This window comes from Salvelinus alpinus, chromosome 15 (genome assembly GCF_045679555.1).
Source record: "Salvelinus alpinus chromosome 15, SLU_Salpinus.1, whole genome shotgun sequence".
In the NCBI taxonomy this organism is placed as follows: Eukaryota; Metazoa; Chordata; class Actinopteri; order Salmoniformes; family Salmonidae; genus Salvelinus; species Salvelinus alpinus.
In genome coordinates, this window is record NC_092100.1 from 36,415,079 (window position 1) to 36,437,616 (window position 22,538).

At 41.9% G+C, this 22,538-nt stretch overlaps 1 protein-coding gene across 18 annotated transcripts in view; it reads left to right on the forward strand.

The window, feature by feature from the left end:
- Positions 1 to 10,111, forward strand: part of LOC139539999 (C2 domain-containing protein 5-like) — a 63,374-nt gene extending 53,263 nt beyond the window's left edge. For 4 of the 18 annotated variants that reach the window (XM_071343473.1, XM_071343478.1, XM_071343469.1 and 1 more), the window contains 15 exons: positions 1,438 to 1,624; positions 1,759 to 1,923; positions 2,019 to 2,063; positions 3,310 to 3,450; positions 3,963 to 4,026; positions 4,113 to 4,174; positions 4,269 to 4,367; positions 4,469 to 4,558; positions 4,719 to 4,791; positions 4,945 to 5,037; positions 5,613 to 5,648; positions 5,941 to 6,072; positions 8,084 to 8,280; positions 8,471 to 8,617; positions 8,837 to 10,111. In XM_071343473.1, coding sequence (XP_071199574.1) covers positions 1,438 to 1,624; positions 1,759 to 1,923; positions 2,019 to 2,063; positions 3,310 to 3,450; positions 3,963 to 4,026; positions 4,113 to 4,174; positions 4,269 to 4,367; positions 4,469 to 4,558; positions 4,719 to 4,791; positions 4,945 to 5,037; positions 5,613 to 5,648; positions 5,941 to 6,072; positions 8,084 to 8,280; positions 8,471 to 8,617; positions 8,837 to 8,962 — 1,657 coding nt within the window. In that variant the 3' untranslated portion in view covers positions 8,963 to 10,111. The remainder of the gene's footprint in view (positions 1 to 1,437; positions 1,625 to 1,758; positions 1,924 to 2,018; positions 2,064 to 3,309; positions 3,451 to 3,962; positions 4,027 to 4,112; positions 4,175 to 4,268; positions 4,368 to 4,468; positions 4,559 to 4,718; positions 4,792 to 4,944; positions 5,038 to 5,612; positions 5,649 to 5,940; positions 6,073 to 8,083; positions 8,281 to 8,470; positions 8,618 to 8,836) is intronic. The other 14 variants (XM_071343483.1, XM_071343482.1, XM_071343481.1 and 11 more) reach the window with 12 other exon arrangements.
- Positions 10,112 to 22,538: the final 12,427 nt, after the last annotated feature.

A 22,538-nucleotide genomic window follows, 5' to 3' on the forward strand; every position in this document is an offset into this window, starting at 1 on the left:
CATATTTCCTGTCTATGTGTGGGTAATAAACTCAGCAAAAAAAGAAACGTCCTCTCACTGTCAACTGCGTTTATTTTCAGTGTTTCATGTGTAAATATTTGTATGAACATAACAAGATTCAACAACTGAGACATAAACTGAACACGTTTCACAGACGTGATTTAACAGAAATTAAATAATGTGTCCCTGAACAAGGGGGGCGGGGGGGGCAAAATGTAAAAGTAACAGTCAGTATCTGGTGTGGCCACCAGCTGCATTAAGTACTGCAGTGCATCTCCTCATGGACTGCACCAGATTTACCATCTTACTGTGAGATGTTACCCCACTTCCACCAAGGCACCTGCAAGTTCCTGGACATTTCTGGGGGGAATGGCCCTAGCCCTCACCCTCCGATCCAACAGGTCCCAGACTTGCTCAATGGGATTGAGATCCGGGCTCTTCACCGTACCACATGAGGGAGGAGGATATCTTCCCTGTAATGCACAGCGTAGAGATTGCCTGCAATGACAACAAGCTCAGTTCGATGATGCTGTGACACACCGTCCCAGACCATGACGGACCCTCCACCTCTAAATCGATCCCGCTCCAGAGTACAGGCCTCGGTGTAACACTCATCCCTTCGGCGATAAACACGAATCTGACCATCACCCCTGGTGAGACAAAACCGCGACTCGTCAGTGAAGAGCACTTTTTGCCAGTCCTGTTCCAGCGACGGTGGGTTTGTGCCCACATAACATGTGCCCATGTTGTTGCCGGTGATGTCTGGTGACAACCTTCCTTACAACAGGCCTACAAGCCCTCAGTTCAGCCTATTGCGGACAGTCTGAGCACTGATGGAGGGATTGTGCGTTCCTGGTGTAACTCAGGCAGTTGTTGTTGCCATCCTGTACCTGTCCCGCAGGTGTGATGTTCGGATGTACCGATCCTGTACAGGTATTGTTACACGTGGCCTGCCACTGCGAGGATGATCAGCTGTCCCTGTAGCGCTGTCTTAGGCGTCTCACAGTACGGACATTGCAATTTATTGCCCTGGCCACATCTGCAGTCCTCATGCCTCCTTGCAGCATGCCTAAAGGCACATTCACGCAGATGAGCAGGGACCATGGGGATCTTTCTTTTTGTGTTTTTCAGAGTCAGTAGAAAGGCCTCTTTAGTGTCCTAAATAATAACTGTGACCTTAATTGCTTACCGTCTGTAAGCTGTTAGTGTCTTAACGAGCGTTCTAGAGGTGCATGTTCATTAATTGTTTGGAAAGCATGGGAAACCGTGTTTAAACCCTTTACAATAAAGATCTGTGAAGTTATTTGGATTCTTCCGAATTATCTTTGAAAGACAGGGTCCTGAAAAAGGGACGTTTCTTTTTTTTCTGAGTTTATTATGTTGTTTCGTATGAGGAAGGTGGCCCAGGGAGGTGTGTAAAATGATGTTATATTGCAGGTTGTGTCGAACGAAGAAGAAGGCCCAAGGGGAGGTGAATGCTACATCCATCTCTAACCTCCTCCCCTTCATGGAGTATGAGCTCCACACACAGCTGATGAACAAACTCAAACTGCGCTCCATGAATGCTCTGTTTGGACTCCGCATTCAGATCAGTGTGGGAGAAAACATGCTCCTGGGACTAGCTGTAAGTCTGTGTGTGTGTGGTGTGCGTGCGTGCGTGCCTACCTCTCCTCCAGTCTTCTACAAGGTGTGTATCTGACGGGTGTGTGTATCCCTATCTTTGACGTGTGTGTGTGTGTGTCGTGTATGTATGTCCAGTCTGCAACGGGTGTGTACCTGTCAGCGCTGCCAGCTCCAGGTGGTATCCAGATAGCTGGTAAGACCCCCAGTGACCTGAGCTACGACCAACACATCTCCACCATACAGAAACGCATCGATGACACCATCGCCAAGAACAAGGAGCTCTACAACATACACCCCCCGGTGAGACACACGCACACACAGCCATATGTGTGTAGGTGTAATTCTGTGTAAATATGAAAGTGATAGTTATCTCCTGTCTTTCTCTGGTTGTTAAGAAGTTATTTACGTTGGACCCTGAGGCATTCACCGGCCTGAATACGGTACTGAGCATGCCCAATTAGTGATGCATGCCACACTACCCTCTCTATTAATCAACTCTGTATGAGTACAACACCCTCTAGAATCACAGCTCTGTATGAGAACTACAGCCTTTCAAGAATTAAACCTCTATATGAGTACAATACTCTGGAATCACAGCTCTGTATGAGAACTACAGCCTTTCAAGAATTAAACCTCTATATGAGTACAATACTCTGGAATCACAGCTCTGTATGAGAACTACAGCCTTTCAAGAATTAAACCTCTATATGAGTACAATACTCTAGAATCACAATATGACTAGTCCTACAATTACAGCTGTATGAGTACAGTCCAGAATCACAGATCTACGGAAATGCATACACTCTAGAATCACAACTCTAAGTACAGTCTAGAATCAGAGCTCTATGATAGTACACTCAAGAACACAGCTTGTATGCTCATGCATTTTCAAGGGGCTATAGTTTTTCTTAACACAAAATACATTAGTGCAACAGATATGGCAGAAAATAGTTTTCATCAGATGACAACAGCAGTGCAATGCTACTTGGCTAGCAATAACACATGTAAATTAGCTTACAATTCAAAAGCAAGGTATTTTCTTTTAGCAAAAACGATGCATGGCCATCATATTTCTAATGTTTATCACAGAAAGAATGTAGCCAGCTACATTTCCTTATGTTTTGTTTGCGTTTTAACTTATTACTGGAGAAAAACTACACCGGAGGAAAGTACTTGGGAAAAGTAACCTACACCAGTCAGAGCTCTGTCTGGTGATCCAATGACTAGAGCAAAGATATTTAATCCGAGTGGAGAAGTGGAACTAAAGCATGAAATTTGTCCTCTTCCATTGATGATTTGGCGCGAACCATGATTGAAGCAGAATTTACAATAAGAAGCATTTTAGATCTGCATTTAAAAAACGCAGCAAGATATTTTATCTGAAATTTTCTGAGTGAAAAAAGCTAAATGCTGCGTTAACCCAACCCCTGAAGAGTCTTCTCACATTTCCTCCCTCCACTAAATAGTTGTGTGTGCTATTAACTAATATAAAACTTACTCTGATGATAGTGCCTTCTTGGGTGTGGGTGAATTGGATGTGATATGGAAGTAGCTACTTATTGTGTGGTTTGAACTGATGGTGTTGCTATGGGACTGTGACTAACTCAGCGGCTCACAACCTGGACAGGGTTGGTCGGAGCCACACACACACCTATTGTTGTGTTGTTTTTATTGCTCTTGTTGTAGGAGTGTATAGAGGAGGTGGTGGGGTCTCCTATCCCTGACAGACAGCGGTCCAGCAGACTGTTCAGGTCTACCTCTGAGAGTTCAGATGAGCAGTCCGAACTAGACCTGTCCCACGGCAAGAAGGATGCCTTTGTACTGGAGGTATGGCTGGCTGGGTGTCCTCTACTGTAGGGTGTGTGTGTACTGTAGGGTGGGTGTGTGTGTGTGTACTGTAGGGTGGGTGTGTGTGTGTGTACTGTAGGGTGGGTGTGTGTGTGTGTACTGTAGGGTGGGTGTGTGTGTGTGTACTGTAGGGTGGGTGTGTGTGTGTGTACTGTAGGGTGGGTGTGTGTGTGTGTACTGTAGGGTGGGTGTGTGTGTACTGTAGGGTGGGTGTGTGTGTGTACTGTAGGGTGGGTGTGTGTGTGTGTACTGTAGGGTGGGTGTGTGTGTGTGTACTGTAGGGTGGGTGTGTGTGTGTACTGTAGGGTGGGTGTGTGTGTGTGTACTGTAGGGTGGGTGTGTGTGTGTGTACTGTAGGGTGGGTGTGTGTGTACTGTAGGGTGGGTGTGTGTGTACTGTAGGGTGGGTGTGTTATGTTGGATGTGTAAATTGTAGTGTGTGGGCATAGTATAGGATGTGGTGTGTTAATGCATTTCTTCTCCTGTCTTCAGATTGATGACACTGATGCAGTAGAGGACATCCAATCCCTACTTACTGATGCCCCCATACCTGCAGGTATACACACTGTTCTACTAGAAATTGTATTTTCTATTCAACTCTGCTCTTTCACCATGTCCGTCCATCCGTCTGTCTCTCTCCAGGGTTCTACAGCTGTAACACGGAGGTCATGCCTGGGATTCACAACTGGACTTCAGGACTACAGGTCAGACTAGCACACTGAAACACTACAACGACGACTACTACTACTTATTTCGCGATTTATAATATCTTACTCATTCTCTTCCATTCTTCCCAAGATGTTTACATCTGTCCGGGTCTACAGACTCAGTAATGCCAATCTGACCAACCAGGGCCTCAACAAGATCTTCACTGACCTCTGTGAGAACTTGCTCAAAGTAAGACCACACACAAGAGGGAAGCACGGGTTAGGCGTTGGTGTTCCTCTTACTTCCATATTAAATTGATCTGTCTGCTTTTTATTTGTCTGTGTGTGTAGAGTCTATACTTTAAGCTGCGTTCCATGATCCCCTGCTGTCTTTGCCATCTGAACTTCACTGTAGCTGTACCAGAAGAAGAACTCATACAGGTGAGAGGACATACATACCTGAGCACACCTCTCCTATCTTGTCCATCTTAACTTAGTTTTGGTCAGTATCTTTATTTTACATTTGTGTCATTAAATGATAGCAACAAGGTAAAAAGAGTTTCATTCTCTCTCATTTTCTCACATCCCCTCTCCCCTCCAGGTGGCGGTGACAGCCGTAGCCATGAGTTTTGACAAGGAGACTCAGCAGGCAGCAGACAGGGCTCTCACCAGGGGTCAGTATTCTGAAAGCCTATATGTCAAGGCTTAGAGATAAGGTTCTGGAGTTATGGCGAGCTGGAGAGATAAGACCCTCTACTTGAGTTGGTATACTCGGGTGGGTTGAGGGGGGAAAGAGATTGAACTCTGTGTGTTTGTTTGTTTTCCAGGGAGTGGTGAGAATGAGGAGCAGCTCCAGTTTTCTATGGAGCTGTGTGGAGAGTCAACCATCTCCAACAACCAGCCTACAGCCAAACCTTCAGGTACACCACCACACCTTACCCCTTATAACACCACACCTTACCCCTTATAACCTATAACCTTAACCACTAACAACCGCCTAACCTTTAACCTCCAATAACTATCCCTTAGCAGTCATAACATCAGAAACCCCCTAAGTACCTGTGTCCTCTCACCCTTGAAGCTCCCTTAACCCATAGTGTTCTATTCTGTCTTTTTCAATGTGTTCTGTGGTGGTTGTGTTAAATGTGAATTTACCACCTGAGACTGTATCACCAGGTAAATACTGTAACAGTATGCCCAGGTAAATCTTCTTTCAGGTATTTTAGACCTGCAGCTCTGTCTGTATGTCTAGAAGAGAAACAATCCTGCTCGTCATTGGTCTGGAGAGAGAGGAGGGGTTGAACTAAAATGGCTGCCCTCCACATCAACCAAGACTAGAAGATGGGATTTAGGACTAGGGAACAAGATGTGGGTATAGGACCAGGTAGTAGGACTAGGGAATAGAACGTAGGAAAGGAAGTGTCTGAAGAGTCAACACACGTGGCGGTGGATCATGGCGGTGGATCATGTTGTGTGTGTGTGTGTGTGTCGACAGGTGTTCCTGAGAGTGCCATGGTCCACTCGTCTCGAGGTAGGCTCCCCCCCACACCCCACCCCATCCCACCCCCTACCTGCTGCCATGGCTACCACGGTCCTGTTTTAAGTTCTCATCCTTACATTTTTTATTTTGTCCCGTGTTCTTTTCTTTATGTGCGTCTGTATTATGTTATATGTCATGTATGTATGCGGTTTTCGGTACGTGGTGTGTGTGTGTGCACGCGCGCATGTATGCGGTGTGGATGTTGTGTTCTCTCTGTGTGTGCATGTGTACGTGGGGTCTGTGTGTGCGTGCATGTATGTGGTGTGTGTGTGTTTTTCTCCAGCTCCCTCGGTTGATTACGGTTCCTTTGCAGACAGATGCAGCACCTGGCTAGAGCTGCTTAGGCTGAAAGCTCACACCATAAGACGAGGATCAGTTAAGACAAGTAGGAGGACACAGTTGCTAGCACACTCTGGTACACACACACACACAAATATACACATCCCTCCCCGCATGCCGCTGGGGGGTGGAGCGTCTCTAGCTGATTAGCTAGAGTGTGAAAGTTGAAGCCCCGCCCCTCAGAGGGATAGCCAACCAACAGCCAGTGTATAACCTCTGACTCGCAATAGTGACTGACATGGAGGAAGTAAACATCAAAGAGTATCTTAAAACATGCTTAAAACGCACTTAAAATGTCTCACTAAAGCTGGTGACTGGGGGAAATGCATTTTGATATTTCTGCACTACGTAAATAAACTTTCATAAACTGTGATATTAACTAGCATAATTAACTGGATTTAAATGTCACAACCCATCTCAAATCATACTGTATCCCCTTTTATAATGCACTACTTCGGATCAGAGCCATATGGCAGATCCCTGTGTAATGCACTAACTGGGGAGTGATTTGAGATGCAGACTTAATGTTGTTCAAATTGTCTGTGAAGGTTCCTGGTCTGATTGAAGCATCATTCACTATGTTAAAAGATGGAACATCTTTCACACTCTGGCTTGTTTCAATCATTCTGCTTAGCAGACTGCCTTGTGTTTCTGTTCTGTATCGATCATACACACGCTAATTAAAAAAAAACGCACATAGGTACAGTGCCTTCAGAAAGTATTCATACCCCTTGACTTATTTCAAATTTTGTTACAGCCTGAATTCAACATGTATTAAATAATTGCCCCCCCCCCTCATTCATCTATATACAATACCCCATAATGACATGGTGAAAACATGTTTTCAGAAATTTTAGCAAATGTATTGAAAATAAAATACAGATATCTCATTTACATAAGTATTCACACCCCTGAGTCAATACTTTGTAGAAGCACCTATGGTGGCGATTACAGCTTTGAGTCGTCTTGGGTATGTCTGGATCAGCTTTGCACATCTGAATTTGGGAATTTTATCCCATTCTTCCTTACAGATGTTCTCAAGCGCTCATAAGTTACATGGAGAGTGGCGGTGAACAGCAATCTTTAAGTCTCCACAGATTTTCAATGGGATTCAAGTTTGGGCTTTGGCTGAGCCACTCAACGACTCACATTCTTGTTCTGAAGCCATTGCAGCGTTGCTTTGGCTGTGTGCTTGGGGTCACTGTCCTGTTAGACTGGGGCGAAGATTTACATTCCAAGGTCGTTTGCACTCTGTATTTGGCTCCATTCGTTGTTCCTGCTTTTCCATTTCTCAACGATGGAGACCACTGTGCTCTTGGAAACTTTCAACACTCTAGAAATTGTTTTATACCCTTCCCCAGATAGATTTGTGATGAGGCATATATCTCGGAGATCTACGGACAGTTCCTTGGACTTCATGGTATAGTTTCTGCTCTGACGTGCGCTGTCAACTGTGGAACCTTAAATAGTGTTTGTTTCTAAATCATGTCTAAACAATTGAATTGGCCACAGGTGGACTCCAATCAGGTTGTAGTGAAATCTCAAGGATGATCAAAGGAAATTCGATGCACTTGAGCTCAATTTGGAGTGTCATAGCAAAGGGATGTGAATACTTATACTGTATATCATTTTCAATACATTTGCAAATGATGGGGTATTGTGTGTAGATGGGTGATTTTTTGTTGTTGTATTTAATCAGTTTTGAATCCGGCTATAACAACAAAATGTTGAATAAGTTAAGTGGTATGAATATTTTCTGAAGGCACTGTAAATACATACACGTGGCTGAGGCCTGGCCAGTGTTGAGGCTGTATGGCTGTTTGTCTGTCACTGCCTGGCAGCTTACGCTTTCATCATTGTGATTATACTGTCACCATGCTGTCCTACTGTGCACACATGCTCACATACACACACAGCTTATAGTTTATATTCAAATTCCATGCACTCTGCATCCATTTTCTTCCAGCTCATAGCCCATCATGTCTGCTATTCTATTTAGCACCATCTAAAGGCTGAGTCTGTTATTGCCATCCATTCCTGTTTTTTTTTCTCACTCCTTTTCTCTCCCCCCACCACCCCTCCTCCAGTCTCGTCTTCAGAGCGCTGCAGTCCTCTCCCAGAGGGGCGGTCCCGGTCGCTACGCTCCACCAGGTCGTTGCCGTGCGGTGCCCCTGTTACTGTGGTGAAGATGACTCCTCTGTCCTTCCTTCCCGGGACGCGCATTGTGAAATACTTGGGAATCATCAACATGTTCTTCATTAGGGAGACCACGTCACTACGAGAGGTACACGCATACACATGTTTGTGTGATAGATTCCTGAAGATGTCATCAGGGATGAATAGGACATTTTTACATGTTTCTGTGGTGTGCGTAGTCGGTTCCTCTGCTCGCTCATAGCAGTGATATCGCAATGGTTAGCATATTTCATATTTACCTGTTTGTGTGTGTGTGTGTGTGTGTGTGTGTGTGTTAGGAGGGGGGTGTAAGTGGCTTCCTCCATTCCTTCATAGCGGAGGTGTTTGCCATGGTCCGTGCCCATGTAGCAGCTCTGGGGGGCAACGCCTTAGTGTCATACAGCATGAAGGAGTGTGTCTTCATGGAAAACCCCAACAAGAACCAGGTACAAAAACACACACTGTTAATTTGCTCTGTTAGTTAAAGAACTGGAGGCCTATAGCATTACAAGATTTTCTCAAAGAACCAACCGGTTAAAGAACCTCATGTCTGTCCTCTCTCCCTCCCCCTCTCTCTCTCTCTCTCTCTCTCTCTCTCTCTCTCTCTCTCTCTCTCTCTCTCTCTCTCGGTTTCTCTCCCTCTTGGTCTCTCTCTCTCTCTCCAGGCTCAGTGTCTGATTAATGTTAGTGGTGATGCTGTTATCTTCATCAGAGAATCAGACCAAGAGGCCATACCCCCTCTGTTGACCAGCAGACAGACCAGCGGCACTGGAGCTGACGGGACCACATGACACACACTTGAGTCTAGCCATCCAAATAATCGTGATTTGTGTCTGCCTTAAACAGATGGAACGTCTTAAGGTTAGGTAGGACCCCACAAATTACACATGCAAACAAACACACAGTTGACAAGTTGGAGAAGTTGTCTCTCATTGTCCATTGAGTTACTCTACAGAAGCCATTTAGAGAGGCAGTCTGTCATTTCTCTCTCTGTTTTTGATATAATAGACATTCCAAAACATGTTGAAGCTATCCCTCTCCATCCAGTCTCAGCAGTCACTAGCCGGCCATGCTAAAGCAGACAAGGTATTCATTGATAGACAGCTCCGTACAGGGTAGTCACTACTGTAGATGGCCATGGTAGAGAACTAAATTGTAGAAATAAGTGTTTTAATTGTCTGTCAGACGATATTTGGGCTAACACACACGCCCTGTGGACAGCCTCCTGCCATCCTCCTGGCTGTCATGACTGCAGCCTTCCAGGTCTCCATACTACTGAACTCTCCTGTCTTTAACGATCATGTAAATGCTGGAAAACAAAACTAATTGCGATGACACATTTTTGTTCATTGTTTAGATGCTACTTGTGTTTGTGTAAATGTGTGCTACAATCAGATTTGAGTATTTTTATAATGTAAAATTATATTCGTCAAGTCTAATGAAATTCTGGAAGTTTGATTTATATGGTGTAAGAGAAGTAAGGGTACAGTGATCTGTTCTACTGTTAATGAATATAACCAGTCTCTCTTTCGCTGTATGACTTGAATGTACGTACATACATACATAGACTGTGTTGCTTAGTGTCTGCATGTATCTGTTATTGCCATGACTGTCTGTCTGCTCGTTGCCTGAGATGATCAGTCCTGCACAATAAACTAAACTAGTCCTGTTGACTAGTCACTTTATTCCTAGTTATATGTACATATCTGCCTCAATTGCCTCATGCCTTCGCACATCGACTCGGTGCTGGTACCCCATGTATATGTACACGTTATCGCTACTCATTGTGTATTTATTATTACGTGTTACTACTTTTCTATTATTTCTGTTTTCTTTCCCTCTGCATTGTTGGGAAGGGCCCGTAACTATTTTACTGTTAGTCTACACCTGTTGTTTACGAGGCATGTGATGAATAAAATGTAATTTGATACAGTGAAAAACAGCTTGCCAGTGCCTGTTCCTGCCTCAATGTCAAAGCAGATAACATCGCTTTGAAATCATGATTCATTTGTAAACGAGAAAAGACAAGTTTGGTGTTTGAGGCCGCACGTATAACGTCAAGCTCAGGACCAGAGCTACGTGATTTAGGGCTAAGACGGTACAGTATGAAGATGGGCAGAAACTGCTTCTCCAATATAAATCCCTGATCAAGTTGTAGGCGATGTCATGGGGACGTTGGCTAGCTAAGCTCATGCCTATGCGCAGTTCGACGTGTGCAGGTTGATGTGCAGGTTGTCAAATCAGACACACCTTCGATGTATAGTTTTTGACTAAAATGAAACATGTCAGTGTGTCACTTTCACGGGGTTGGAGTGATAACATGTCCAACTACTGAAGATATTGGCTCCAATCTAAGTTGTTCCTTTAGATTGAGAAAATGTACAAATAAGGAAGAATGTTTCACTTATCTCGTTGACTTCTCTAACCCCAGACCACGGCCTGGTCTTTTTCGTAAATGTTCCCGGGAGTCTCGTGATGTTGCGCCTCTGGGTTTAGAAACTCTGGGTTTAGGGTGTCTATCCTGCGCATGTGCTGCAGTCTTTTCCTTTCCTCCCTGAACATTTTCATCCACCTGTAGCGACGTGTCTCCACTAGAGGTCGACCGATTTATGATTTTTCAACGACGATACCGATTATTGGAGGACCAAAAAATCAGATACCGATTAATCGGCTGATTTGTATTTGTAATAATGACAATTACAACAATACTGAATGAACACTTATTTTAACTTAATATAATACATCAATAAAATCTATTTAGCCTCAAATAAATAATGAAACATGTTCAATTTGGTTTAAATAATGCAAAAACAAAGTGTTGGAGAAGAAAGTAAAAGTGCAATATGTGCCATGTAAGAAAGCTAATGTTTAAGTTCCTTGCTCAGAACATGAGAACATATGAAAGCTGGTGGTTCCTTTTAACATGAGTCTTCAATATTCCCAGGTAAGAAGTTTTATGTTGTAGTTATTATAGGAATTATAGGACTATTTCTCTCTATACGATTTGTATTTCATATACCTTTGACTATTGGATGTTCTTATAGGCACTTTAGTATTGCCAGTGTAACAGTATAGCTTCCATCCCTCTCCTCGCTGCTACCTGGGCTCGAACCAGAAACACATCGACAACAGCCACCCTCGAAGCAGCGTTACCCATGCAGAGCAAGGGGAACAACTACTCCAAGTCTCAGAGCGAGTGACGTTTGAAACGCTATTAGCGCGCACCCCGCTAACTAGCTAGCCATTTCACATCGGTTACACCAGCCTAATCTCGGGAGTTGATAGGCTTGAATTCATAACAGCAGAGCTGCTGGCAAAAATCACGAAAGTGCTGTTTGAATGAATGCTTACGAGCATGCTGGTGCCCACCATCGCTCAGTCAGACTGCTCTATCAAATCATAGATTTAATTATAACATAACACACAGAAATATGAGCCTTAGGTCATTAATATGGTTGAATCCGGAAACTATCATCTCGAAAACAAAACATTTATTCTTTCAGTGAAACGGAACTGTTCCATATTTTATCTAACGGGTGGCATCCATAAGTCTAAATATTCCTGTTACATTGCACAACCTTCAATGTTATGTCATAATTATGGTTAGGTACACGTTGGAGCAACGACAGTCCTTTTTCGCAAATGCGCACTGCATCGATTATATGCAACGCAGGACACGCTAGATAAACTAGTAATATCATCAACCATGTGTAGTTATAACTAGTGATTATGATTGATTGATTGTTTTTTATAAGATAAGTTTAATGCTAGCTAGCAACTTACCTTGGCTTCTTACTTCATTCGCGTAACAGGCGGGCTCCTCGTGAGGCAGGTGGTTAGAGCGTTGGACTAGTTAACCGCAACGTCGCTCTATCGAATCCCCGAGCTGACAAGGTAAAAACCTGTTGTTCTGCCCCTGAACAAGGCAGTTAACCAACTGTTCCCCGGTAGGCCGTCATTGTAAATAAGAATTTGTTCTTAACTGACTTGCCTAGTTAAATAAAGCTTAAATAAAAAATGTAATATTAACACCATGATGAAAACATCACTACAACAACAACAACCCTGTCTGGGCATGCTCAGTCTCTAACACTCTCCACCTTGCTCTCTCTGTTTTCCACTCTCCTCCCCTGGTATCCCTGGTATCCAGGGAGTTTCTTCTCCTGGAGACAGGGTTCCTGTATGTGCTCATCGCCCCATTGAAGTCTGTACCAGGGTGGTTGTGGGGCAGAGAGCATGACCATGTGACCCTCAGGTTGATCTGCTAGCTGCTTTTCAGAATGATGTTCGCCTCCGGAGTCCTCAAACTCACATCACACTGCCCTACCTGGTGGGGCCTCACAGGTAGCAGTGTACGGATCTCTCTCTATCCCTGATGTACTCCTAAGACTCAGTGTATCGCTATGCCCCTGGCCTGTGTACGTGTCTCTCTAATGTGGTTGTATGTATTTATCGCTCTATCCCTGATGTACACTACCGGTCAAAAGTTTTAGAACACCTACTCATTCAAGGGTTTTTCTTTATTTTGACTATTTTCTATATTGTAGAATAATAGTGAAGACATCAAAACTATGAAATAACACATAAGGAATCATGTGGTAAACAAAAAAGTGTTAAACAAATCAAAATATATTTTATATTTGAGATTCTTCAAATAGCCACCCTTTGCCTTGATGACAGCTTTGTACACACTTGGCATTCTCTCAACCAGCTTTATGAGGTAGTCACCTGGAATGCATTTCAATTAACTGGTGTGCCTTGTTAAAAGTTAATTTGTGGAATTTATTTCCTTCTTAATGCGTTTGAGCCAATCAGTTGTGTTGTGACAAGGTAGGGGTGGTATACAGAAGATAGCCCGATTTGGTAAAAGTCCAAGTCCATATTATGGCAAGAACAGCTCAAATAAGCAAAGAGAAACGAAAGTCTAACATTACTTTAAGATATGAAGGTCAGTCAATATGGAAAATGTCAAGAACTTTTAAAGTTTCTTGAAGTGCAGTCGCAAAAACCATCTAGCGCTATGATTAAACTGGCTCTCATGAGGACCGCCATAGGAATGGAAGACCCAGAGTTAGCCCCGCTGCAGAGGTTAAGTTCATTAGAGTTAACTGCACCTCAGATTGCAGCCCAGATAAATGCTTCACAGAGTTCAAGTAACAGACACATCTCAACATCAACTGTTCAGAGGAGACCGTGTGAATCAGGCCTTCATGGTCGAATTGCTGCAAAGAAACGACTACTAAAGGACACCAATAATAATAAGAGACTTGCTTGGGCCAAGAAACACAAGCAATGGACATTAGACCGGTGGAAATCTGTCCTTTGGTCTGGAGTCCAAATTGGAGATTTTGGGTTCCAACCGCTGTGTCTTTGTGAGACGCGGTGTGGGTGAACGGATGATCTCCGCATGTGTATTTCCCACCGTAAAGCATGGAGGAGGAGGTGTTATGGTGTGGGGGTGCTTTGCTGGTGACACAGTCTGTGATTTATTTAGAATACAAGGCACACTTAACCAGCATGTCTACTGCAGCATTCTGCAGCGATACGCCATCCCATCTGGTTTGCGCTTAGTCCCACTATCATTTGTTTTTCAACAGGACAATTACCCAACACACTTCCGGGCTGTGTAAGGGCTATTTTACCAAGGAAAGTGATGGAGTGCTGCATCAGATGACCTGCCCTCCACAATCCCTGACCTCAACCAAATTGAGATGGTTTGGGATGAGTCGGTGCGCAGAGTGAAGGAAAATCAGCCAACAAGTGCTCATGCTGTGGAAACTCCTTCAAGATTGTTGGAAAAGCATTCCAGGTGAAGCCGGTTGAGAGAATGCCAAGAGCGTGCAAAGCTGTCAAGGCAAAGGGTGGCTATTTGAAGAATCTCAAATATATCATATATTTTGATTTGTTTAACACTTATTTGGGTACTACATGATTACTTGTGTCATACCTTGTAGGGGTGTACTGGTACACGTATTTGTACTGAACCATTCGGTAAGGGCCCTCTGAACCAGAAAATATACATAAAAAAATATTTACAAAATAAAAACACTAGGCCTATAGGCTATGCCCACGCTGCTTTGTATGCCTCTTGAGAAAATCAGAGATGATAAAAACATTTAAGGCTATTCCGTTAAAACAACTAGATCCTATCCTCACTTTGTAATCAAAATTATAATCTTAATTGCTGCATTTCAAACTATCCGTTTGAGAGGCGCAGCCGGGAACTAGTTCTGTACAGCGGTAAGTAGTGGGGTCGATAAACCAGGAGGATTCTCCATTGTCGTTTAAATCTACAGTTTGGGAACATTTAGTCTTCCCAGTAGATTACAATGGAGATGGACAGAGAGAGTTTGTCGCCACTGCTCAACGAGAATAGCCTATACAGCTGCCAACAACACAAACATGTTGACACATTTACGCTGACATCACCCCAGTATTCATACCACCAGAACAAGACGAAAACACAATAACAACACAACTTTGTCTCCCCTCTGCTGTCGAGCAGCTATTTGCAGCTGATTCTGACCGGTCCAAAGAAATTACAAGAGCGAAAGGTTGGGCCTACATTTATAGCTGCGGATATGCGCCCATTCTTCAGTTTTAAGAAGAAGAAAAAAATTCAGCCTCTCGTGAAAGTGCTCGAGCCACATTACGAACTTCACCTTCTCGCACCCATTTCAGAATAACAGGTCCTAGCCACTCTATATAAGCTAAAGCCGAAGTTGTCAATGAATTTGCCAACGCACCAGGTGTTTTGCTTACTACAGATGGATGGACCTCCAGGGTTACAGAGAGCTACTTAACAGTGACAGCCCATCACAATAACCTGTAACATGTCATTTACATCAATGTCATGTTTCCCCTATCCGCCTGTTCCATTGCCTGTTCCATTTTCCGTGCAGCCTGCTGCTGCATGTAGCTGCCAAAATAAAGGAAATACAAACATAAAGCGTCGTAATATGGCGTTAAGCCGCCAGAACAACTTCAATGCGCCTTGGCATAGATTCTACAAGTGTCTGAAACCTTCTGTGTGGAAGCACCCCATGCTTTCAATATACTTTGTAGCCCTCTTACTCAAGTGTTTCCTTTATTTTGGCAGTTACATGCAGAATGGATGGAGATGTATGCTCGAGTCACAATTTCATGGAATATAAAGTTCGGTAAATGACACAATTTCATGTGTACAACGTCTAAAGACCTGCATCACTATACTGAGAGCTTGCAGTTTCTAAAAAGATGTAGTTTCTCAAAACATGTGAAATCACAAAACATGTCTGGGCCCTTCTATAACATGCCATTTACATCAAAAATAGAGATTTGGTTGTAAAAAAGGAAACTTCTCTTTTAAGACAATAGCAATTTGACATATGAGCTTGTCTATTAACCACACCTGCTACTGCCAATTACAAATGTCCGAATCTCCTAAAAGAGCCACAAGGTGGCGATTCAACACTTAATTTCTACAAAATCTTACATTCTGTGATCAATTTGAAATTAAACTAAATTAATTCATAATGATCATTAAAAACTGTCTGACCGCCAGATTATATGGGATGCCACCACTATGGGATGCCACCAAAGGATTTATTCATTTGTATTGAAAAAAATCACAATTAAGAAATCAGAATTGAAAATGTTAACTGCGTTAGAGTGTTCTCAACAAACAGACCGGGTAGCTATTACTCGTTCCAAAGTTGATATAACAGAGAGTCGAATTTGCCATCCATTGAGTTGGACTCAACCATTACGTCCCAGTCATTTACTCGCCAACAGTTAGCTAACTAGCTATTATGTTAAGGTAAGGATAGTTAGCTATTTCAGTTTGGACTTTAAACAAAAAAAAAAACTAACATTAAGAAAAACTAAACCCTCCTACCTAATCCTGTACAACTAAGAAAAATAAAAAAAGGAGCCCAGCACTAAACCCTACGTATCAATATTTTCCCCTCTTCCACATACTGGTACTGCCATCAACCATACACTCCGCACACAAACCATTCACATGCTTGCCAACCAGAATGAGTTCAATGTACAATGTCCTAGGTACAACCGAGCAAACACCACCTCTTCCTTCCTAATCTGACCTTTGAATCTTGGTCAACCAAACTTTATTTGTAGGGCATATAAATCCCAGCACTTGGGCTCACTGTTCCACCTCTTCTGCCACACATCTATCATAATGGCTGTACTCTTACATTTAGCCTCATCTACAGTTGAAGTTGGAAGTTTACATACACTTAGGTTGGAGTCATTAAAACTCGTTTTTCAACCACTCCACAAATTTCTTGTTAACAAACTATAGTTTTGGCAAGTCGGTTAGGACATCTACTTTGTGCATGACACAAGTCATTTTTCCAACAATTGTTTACACACAGATTATTTCACTTATAATTCACTGTATCACAATTCCAGTGGGTCAGAAGTTTACATACACTAAGTTGACAGTGCCTTTAAACAGCTTGGAAAATTCCTGAAAATTATGCCATGGCTTTAGAAGCTTCTGATATGCTAATTGACATCAGTATGTCAACTTCTGACCCACTGGGAATGTGATGAAAGAAATAAAAGCTGAAATAAATCATTCTCTCTACTATTATTCTGACATTTCACATTCTTAAAATTAAGTGGTGATCCTAACTAATTTTTACTTGGATTAAATGTCAGGAATTGTGAAAAACTGAGTTTAAATGTATTTGGCTAAGGTGTGTGTAAATGTCCGACTTCAACTGTATCTCTCCTGGCTGTACTAACTTGACTGTGTATCGGGGTTCCCCAATATGGTCGTATCCCAATGTAATCAAGGTAAGGAAATTATGTTTTTGTGAAATACTGCAGTGCCTTCCGAAAGTATTCATACCCCTTGACTTATTACACAGTTTGTTGTGTTACAGCCTGAATTCAAAATTGATTAAATCAATGTTTTTTATCACTCATCTACACACAATACCCCATAATGACAAAGTGAAAACATGTTTTTAGAAATATTGGCAAATGTATTGAAAATGAAATACAGGAATAACTAATTTACATAAGTATTCACACCCCTGAGTCAATACTTTGTAGAAGCACCTTTAAGACTCTTGAAGAGCTTTCCACGCCTACATTGTGAAACATTTGCCCATTTTATTATTTTCAAATTCTCCAAGCTCTCAAATTGGTTGTTGATCATTGCTAGACAGCCAATTCTTGTCTTGTCATAGATGTTTAAGTAGATTTAAGTCAGAACTGTAAGGAACATTCACTGTCTTCTTTGGTAAAAAACCCGTGTAGATTTGGCCTTGTGTTTTATGTGATTGTCCTGTTGAAAGGTGATTTCATCTTCCAGTCTCTGGTGGGAAGCAGACTGAAGCAGGTTTTCCTCTAGGATTTCACATGTGCTTAGCGCCATTCCGTGAATTTCATTTATCCTGAAAAACTCCCCAGTCCTTAACGATTACAAGGATACCCATAACATGATGCAGCCACCACTGTACTTGATAATATGGAGAGTGGTACTCGGTAATATGTTGTATTGGATTTGCCCCAAACATAACACTTTGTATTCAGGACAAAAAGTGGCACATTTTTTTGCAGTATTACTTTGGTGCAAGATGCATGTTCTGGAATATTTGTATTCTGTACAGGTTTCCTTCTTTTCACTCTGTCAATTAGGTTAGCATCGTGGAGTAACTACAATGTTGTTGATCCATCCTCAGTTTTCTCCTATCACAGCAATTCAACTCTGTAACTGTTTTAAAGTCACCATTGGCCTCATGGTGAAATCCCTGAGCAGTTTCCTTCCGATCCGGCAACTGAGTTAGGAAGGACGCCTGTATCTGGGTGTATTAATACACCATCCAAAGTGTAAGTAATAACTTCCCCATGATTCCCCAAAGGGATATTCAATGTCTGCTTTTTTTTACCCATCTACCAATAGGTGCACTTCTTTTTTGTTGTTGTTAAACCTCCCTGGTTTTTGTGGTTGAGTCTGTGTTCGAAATTCACTGCTGGACTGAGGGACCTTACAGATCATTTTGTATGTGTGGGGTTCAGAGATGAGGTAGTCATTCAAAAATCATGTTAAACACTATTATTGCACACAGAGTGAGTCCATGCAACTTATTATGTTACTTGTTTGATATATTTTTACTCCTGAACTTAGTTTTGCCATAACAAAGGGGTTCAATACTTATTGACTCAAGACATTGCAGCTTTTCATTTTTAATTAATTTATAAAAATTTCAAAACACATAATTCCCCTTTGATATTATGGGTTATGGCCTTATAGAGTTGGTTGAGAGCGGTCTTACTGCCAGCTTCGCTTTGTGGTGGTAAATAGACGGCTACGAATAATATAGATGAGAACTCTCTTGGTAGATAGTGTGGTCGACAGCTTATCATAAGGTATTCTACCTCAGGCGAGCAATACCTCGAGACTTATTTAATATTAGACATCGCACACCAGCTGTTATTGACAAAAAGACACACCCCCCCACCCCTCGTCTTACCAGAGGTAGCGTCTCTGTTCTGCCGGTGCATGGAAAATCCCGTCAGCTCTATATTGTCTGTTTCTTCGTTCAGCCACGTCTCGGTAAAACATACGATGTTACAGTTTTTAATGTCCCGTTGGTAGGATAATCTTGATAGTAGGTCATCAACTTTATTTTCCAACGATTGCACGTTAGCAAGGAGAATGGAAGGCATTGGGAGTTTTCTCGCTCGCCTCCGGATTCTCAGAAGAATCCCCGATCTGCGTCCTCTTTTTCGGCGTCTTTTCTTCACGCAAAAGGCGTGGACCTGGGCCTGCTCCAGTGAAAGCAGGATATCCTTCTCGTCGGACTCGTTAAGGGAAAAAGTTTATTCCAGTCCACGGTGAGTAATCGCTTTTCTGATGTCCAGAAGTTATTTTCGGTCATAAGAGACGGTAGCAGCAACATTATGTACACAATAAGTACAAAAATAAGTCAATGCACAAGTCAATGAACTTGTTAAGAAAACCAATAAAGGTTCACATAGAGGGAAATTGCGACACTCTCAAAGAGTTAGGAAACCTCCAGCTCATTTTGGAGAGTTTTAAAAGTAAAGGAGATATTTGTTTCTCATGGGTTAGAATGCACCCTTATCTCCTTTAGGATGTAAGGTAGTCTATTATTACTTCCAATAAACAAAAGTGAAAAGACAATGGAAATGTTGTTCAGTTGATATAAGAAACACACTGTAAGGTTATGTTATTGATGCTAAGTGAAGAGATTACTTACCAGTTACAATGAGAATGGTTACTGTTATTGTTGTTGGCATACTCATACAGTAGGTGTTAAATATGAAAATGTTCAACTAACCGAGAGTTAGTTCAGATTTATGGGGGGAGGAGTGTTATTGAGTGATAAATGATGCTGGCTCATCTAACCAGTAGGTGGCGCTATCACCGGTCCTAGGTTGGTAACCGTTCTGTGAGCAATAGAGATTGTTATAGTTGAGTATTGGTTTCCATTATAGATAGTGGTGGTAAATCAGTTCAAATCATAAATGACAAGTAAAGATTCCATCCTGTGTCCTCCAATTATATGTTGGTCTATTCAAGATACTACAGTAACCTTCTGACCAAAGAATTTAGACCATCGATCATCTCAAACATTAGCTGGTGCTTTATTCTACATTTAACAATATTTTTTTCATTAGAAAAGAAAATAGATATTTATTATTTTCCATAGTATGATGACAATCAGGAGGAAGTAACTTGTCTGTTTTGTCAATGTCCTTATAGTTGTACATGTTTACGTGTTACGTGTGTGTGACTGTGGTTCTTTGCTGCCAGATATGTACTGAATCATCAACTCTGCACTTTGCCCTTTCCAACCAAGTGTATGTAAAATGTTTTAATGTTTTTGTATCATTCATAATAAAGATAGATGTATACATTGGTTGTTCATAATAAGACAGCGTCAAAGTAATCTGACAGCTCCTCGTAGACCATATTAATTCTAATCACAATCCTAAGCAACAAACAACACTTAATTTAAGTGTTCTGTCATTAGAAGAGAATACAGTTCATTTAAAGATGACATAACATAGTAAAGGCTGTCCTGGTGTGTTGGGAAAAAGGTAATAGTGTGATCTATCTCAGAGGAGATAAGCTGTTTTTTTGCTGCTGTGCATGATCTTTTTAAAGGTATGTGTGAGAGACAGATTGTGATAAAGTTAGTTGGTTTATGAAGCATGTGAGGTGTATGTGTGAATGTCAGGCCAGAGCTCTGTGTGTGTGTCACCACTTCAGTACCCCAGAACCGTACTTGTCAATGAGAGACTGGTAGTATGGCTTTAGCTTCTCCAAGTTAGACAGCTCAGTGGTCATGGTGTAGGGTTCAGAGGTTAGATCAAATTGACTGCAGAGAAAATATCTGTGTGTGTGAGAGACGTACTTGAATCCACAGACCTAGGGCATCATGTGCATGTAGTCTCCATGGGAGTGACGGGGGTAGAATGAATGGAACCGGATCATGAGAGTGTGAGAGAGATGACTTTTAGGTGAGTTTACACACTAAGTAGCAGTGTTAAACTAGATCCACAGGCGGGATTGCAACGTAGACGCAGGACCTGCCTATTACCTGTAGGTTATCGCTGGATTTCTTAACACGCTACTAATGGGAGATTCCACAGAGCTCCGTGCTAAAATAATCTTGGTTGCAACGACAAAAGAGAGAAATAAAACTTGTAGACCAGCTGATCTGATGCTGTTACGGTGTCAAGACGGTTTGATACTAGACAGCGAAAATGGTCATATTCTGCGTTCATACTCCGGCCCCAATTAAATAACATCTTATCAAGAACAACAAAATAGAAACATGAAAAAGATAAATGGAAGAATGTGACATATTCCAACTGAAATAAAACGATTAGACTTGAAATATGTTAATTACTATGATTTAGTTAGCTAACAAGGTTGTTTAATTGCAGACAATTACTAAGCCAAATTATGCCTAAATCAAGGTTACTCTTGTGAAAATAGTTATTGAAGACCACCTTTTAATTAATTACCACATTGTAAATGAAAGTGATATGGAATACAGCAACTTGTGATAGACAATTTAAATATCAATATAAAACAAAGCACCTTGCATTGGTTGCTTTGGTTAAAGGGATACTTTAGGATTTTGGCAATGAGGCCCTTTATCGACTTTCTCAGAGTCAGATGAGCTCATGGATACTGTTTTTATGTCTCTGTGTCCAATATGAAGGATCTTAGTTAGTTTTCTGAGCCAATGCTAACTAGCTTTAGTGCAATGACTGGAAGTCTATGGATATCTGCTAGCATGCTAGTTAACCATTGCGCTAGTTAGCAACTTCCTTCAAACTGCACCCAGACATAACAATGGTAACCACGAGTTTATCTGACTCTGGGGAAGTACTGTAGATAAAGAGTCTCATTGCCAAAATCCCTAATGTATCCCTTTAAGATAACGACTTCCAAATAATACAAAATTACTCTCCCTACCAAATTTCTTTCCAATTCAGGCATTGTTTCTTCAATAAAGTACAATATGCCACAGTAGGCCTACTGGCCTTGTAGTCCTGTAAGAATATATAAAGGTTCACTGTTGAGTGTTATCACGTTCTATAAATAAATAATCTCCACTGTCCACACAAAACGTTACTCTTAGTGTGGCATGAACACAACCAGTCATGATGCCTTCATCTGATTTTCAAACAAATCACTTCAAAAAGTAGGCATGTTCGTCCACTCCAAAATAATCCAAGCAGTGCAATGCATGTATACTCGTGCCTTTTGATGAATGGAAATAGAAATCTGTTGACAAAACACCAGAAAGTGTGCCTAATGTCATTCAGCGATTTCCATTGATTAGGCCTACATTAATTGATGTGTCTTGCTTACAAATTTACCTTTTTTGTAGCCTGATAAGTCGGGACACCTGAAATAGGGCTGAAACTGTTGCGGGAAAAACATCATCAATTTACTAGATTAGGCTACAATGTGTAGGCCTATTACCATGAACTTCAAATAGGCCTACCGTAGCCAGTTATGTAGAGGTAAGAAAATAGGTGGCTAAACTGATTGCTGGTCGCAGTGAAAAAATAAACAGTCCCTATTCTTTCAATGCATTTTTCTGAAAAAGGTGGGTAAACTGCGTTTAGTTGTTTACCCTCCACAAGGCCTACACCACTGCCGGTAGTCTACCCTCTCAGCCGAGACAATTTTACACACATGAACACATGCAGAACAGGTAGCCTACATTCAATATAATACACAGCAGTGGAGGCTGCTGAGGGGAGGATGGCTCATAACAATGGCTGGAATGGAGTCAATGGAATGATATCAACCACATGTTTGATGGTTGATATCACTCCATTGACTCCATTCCAGCTATTATT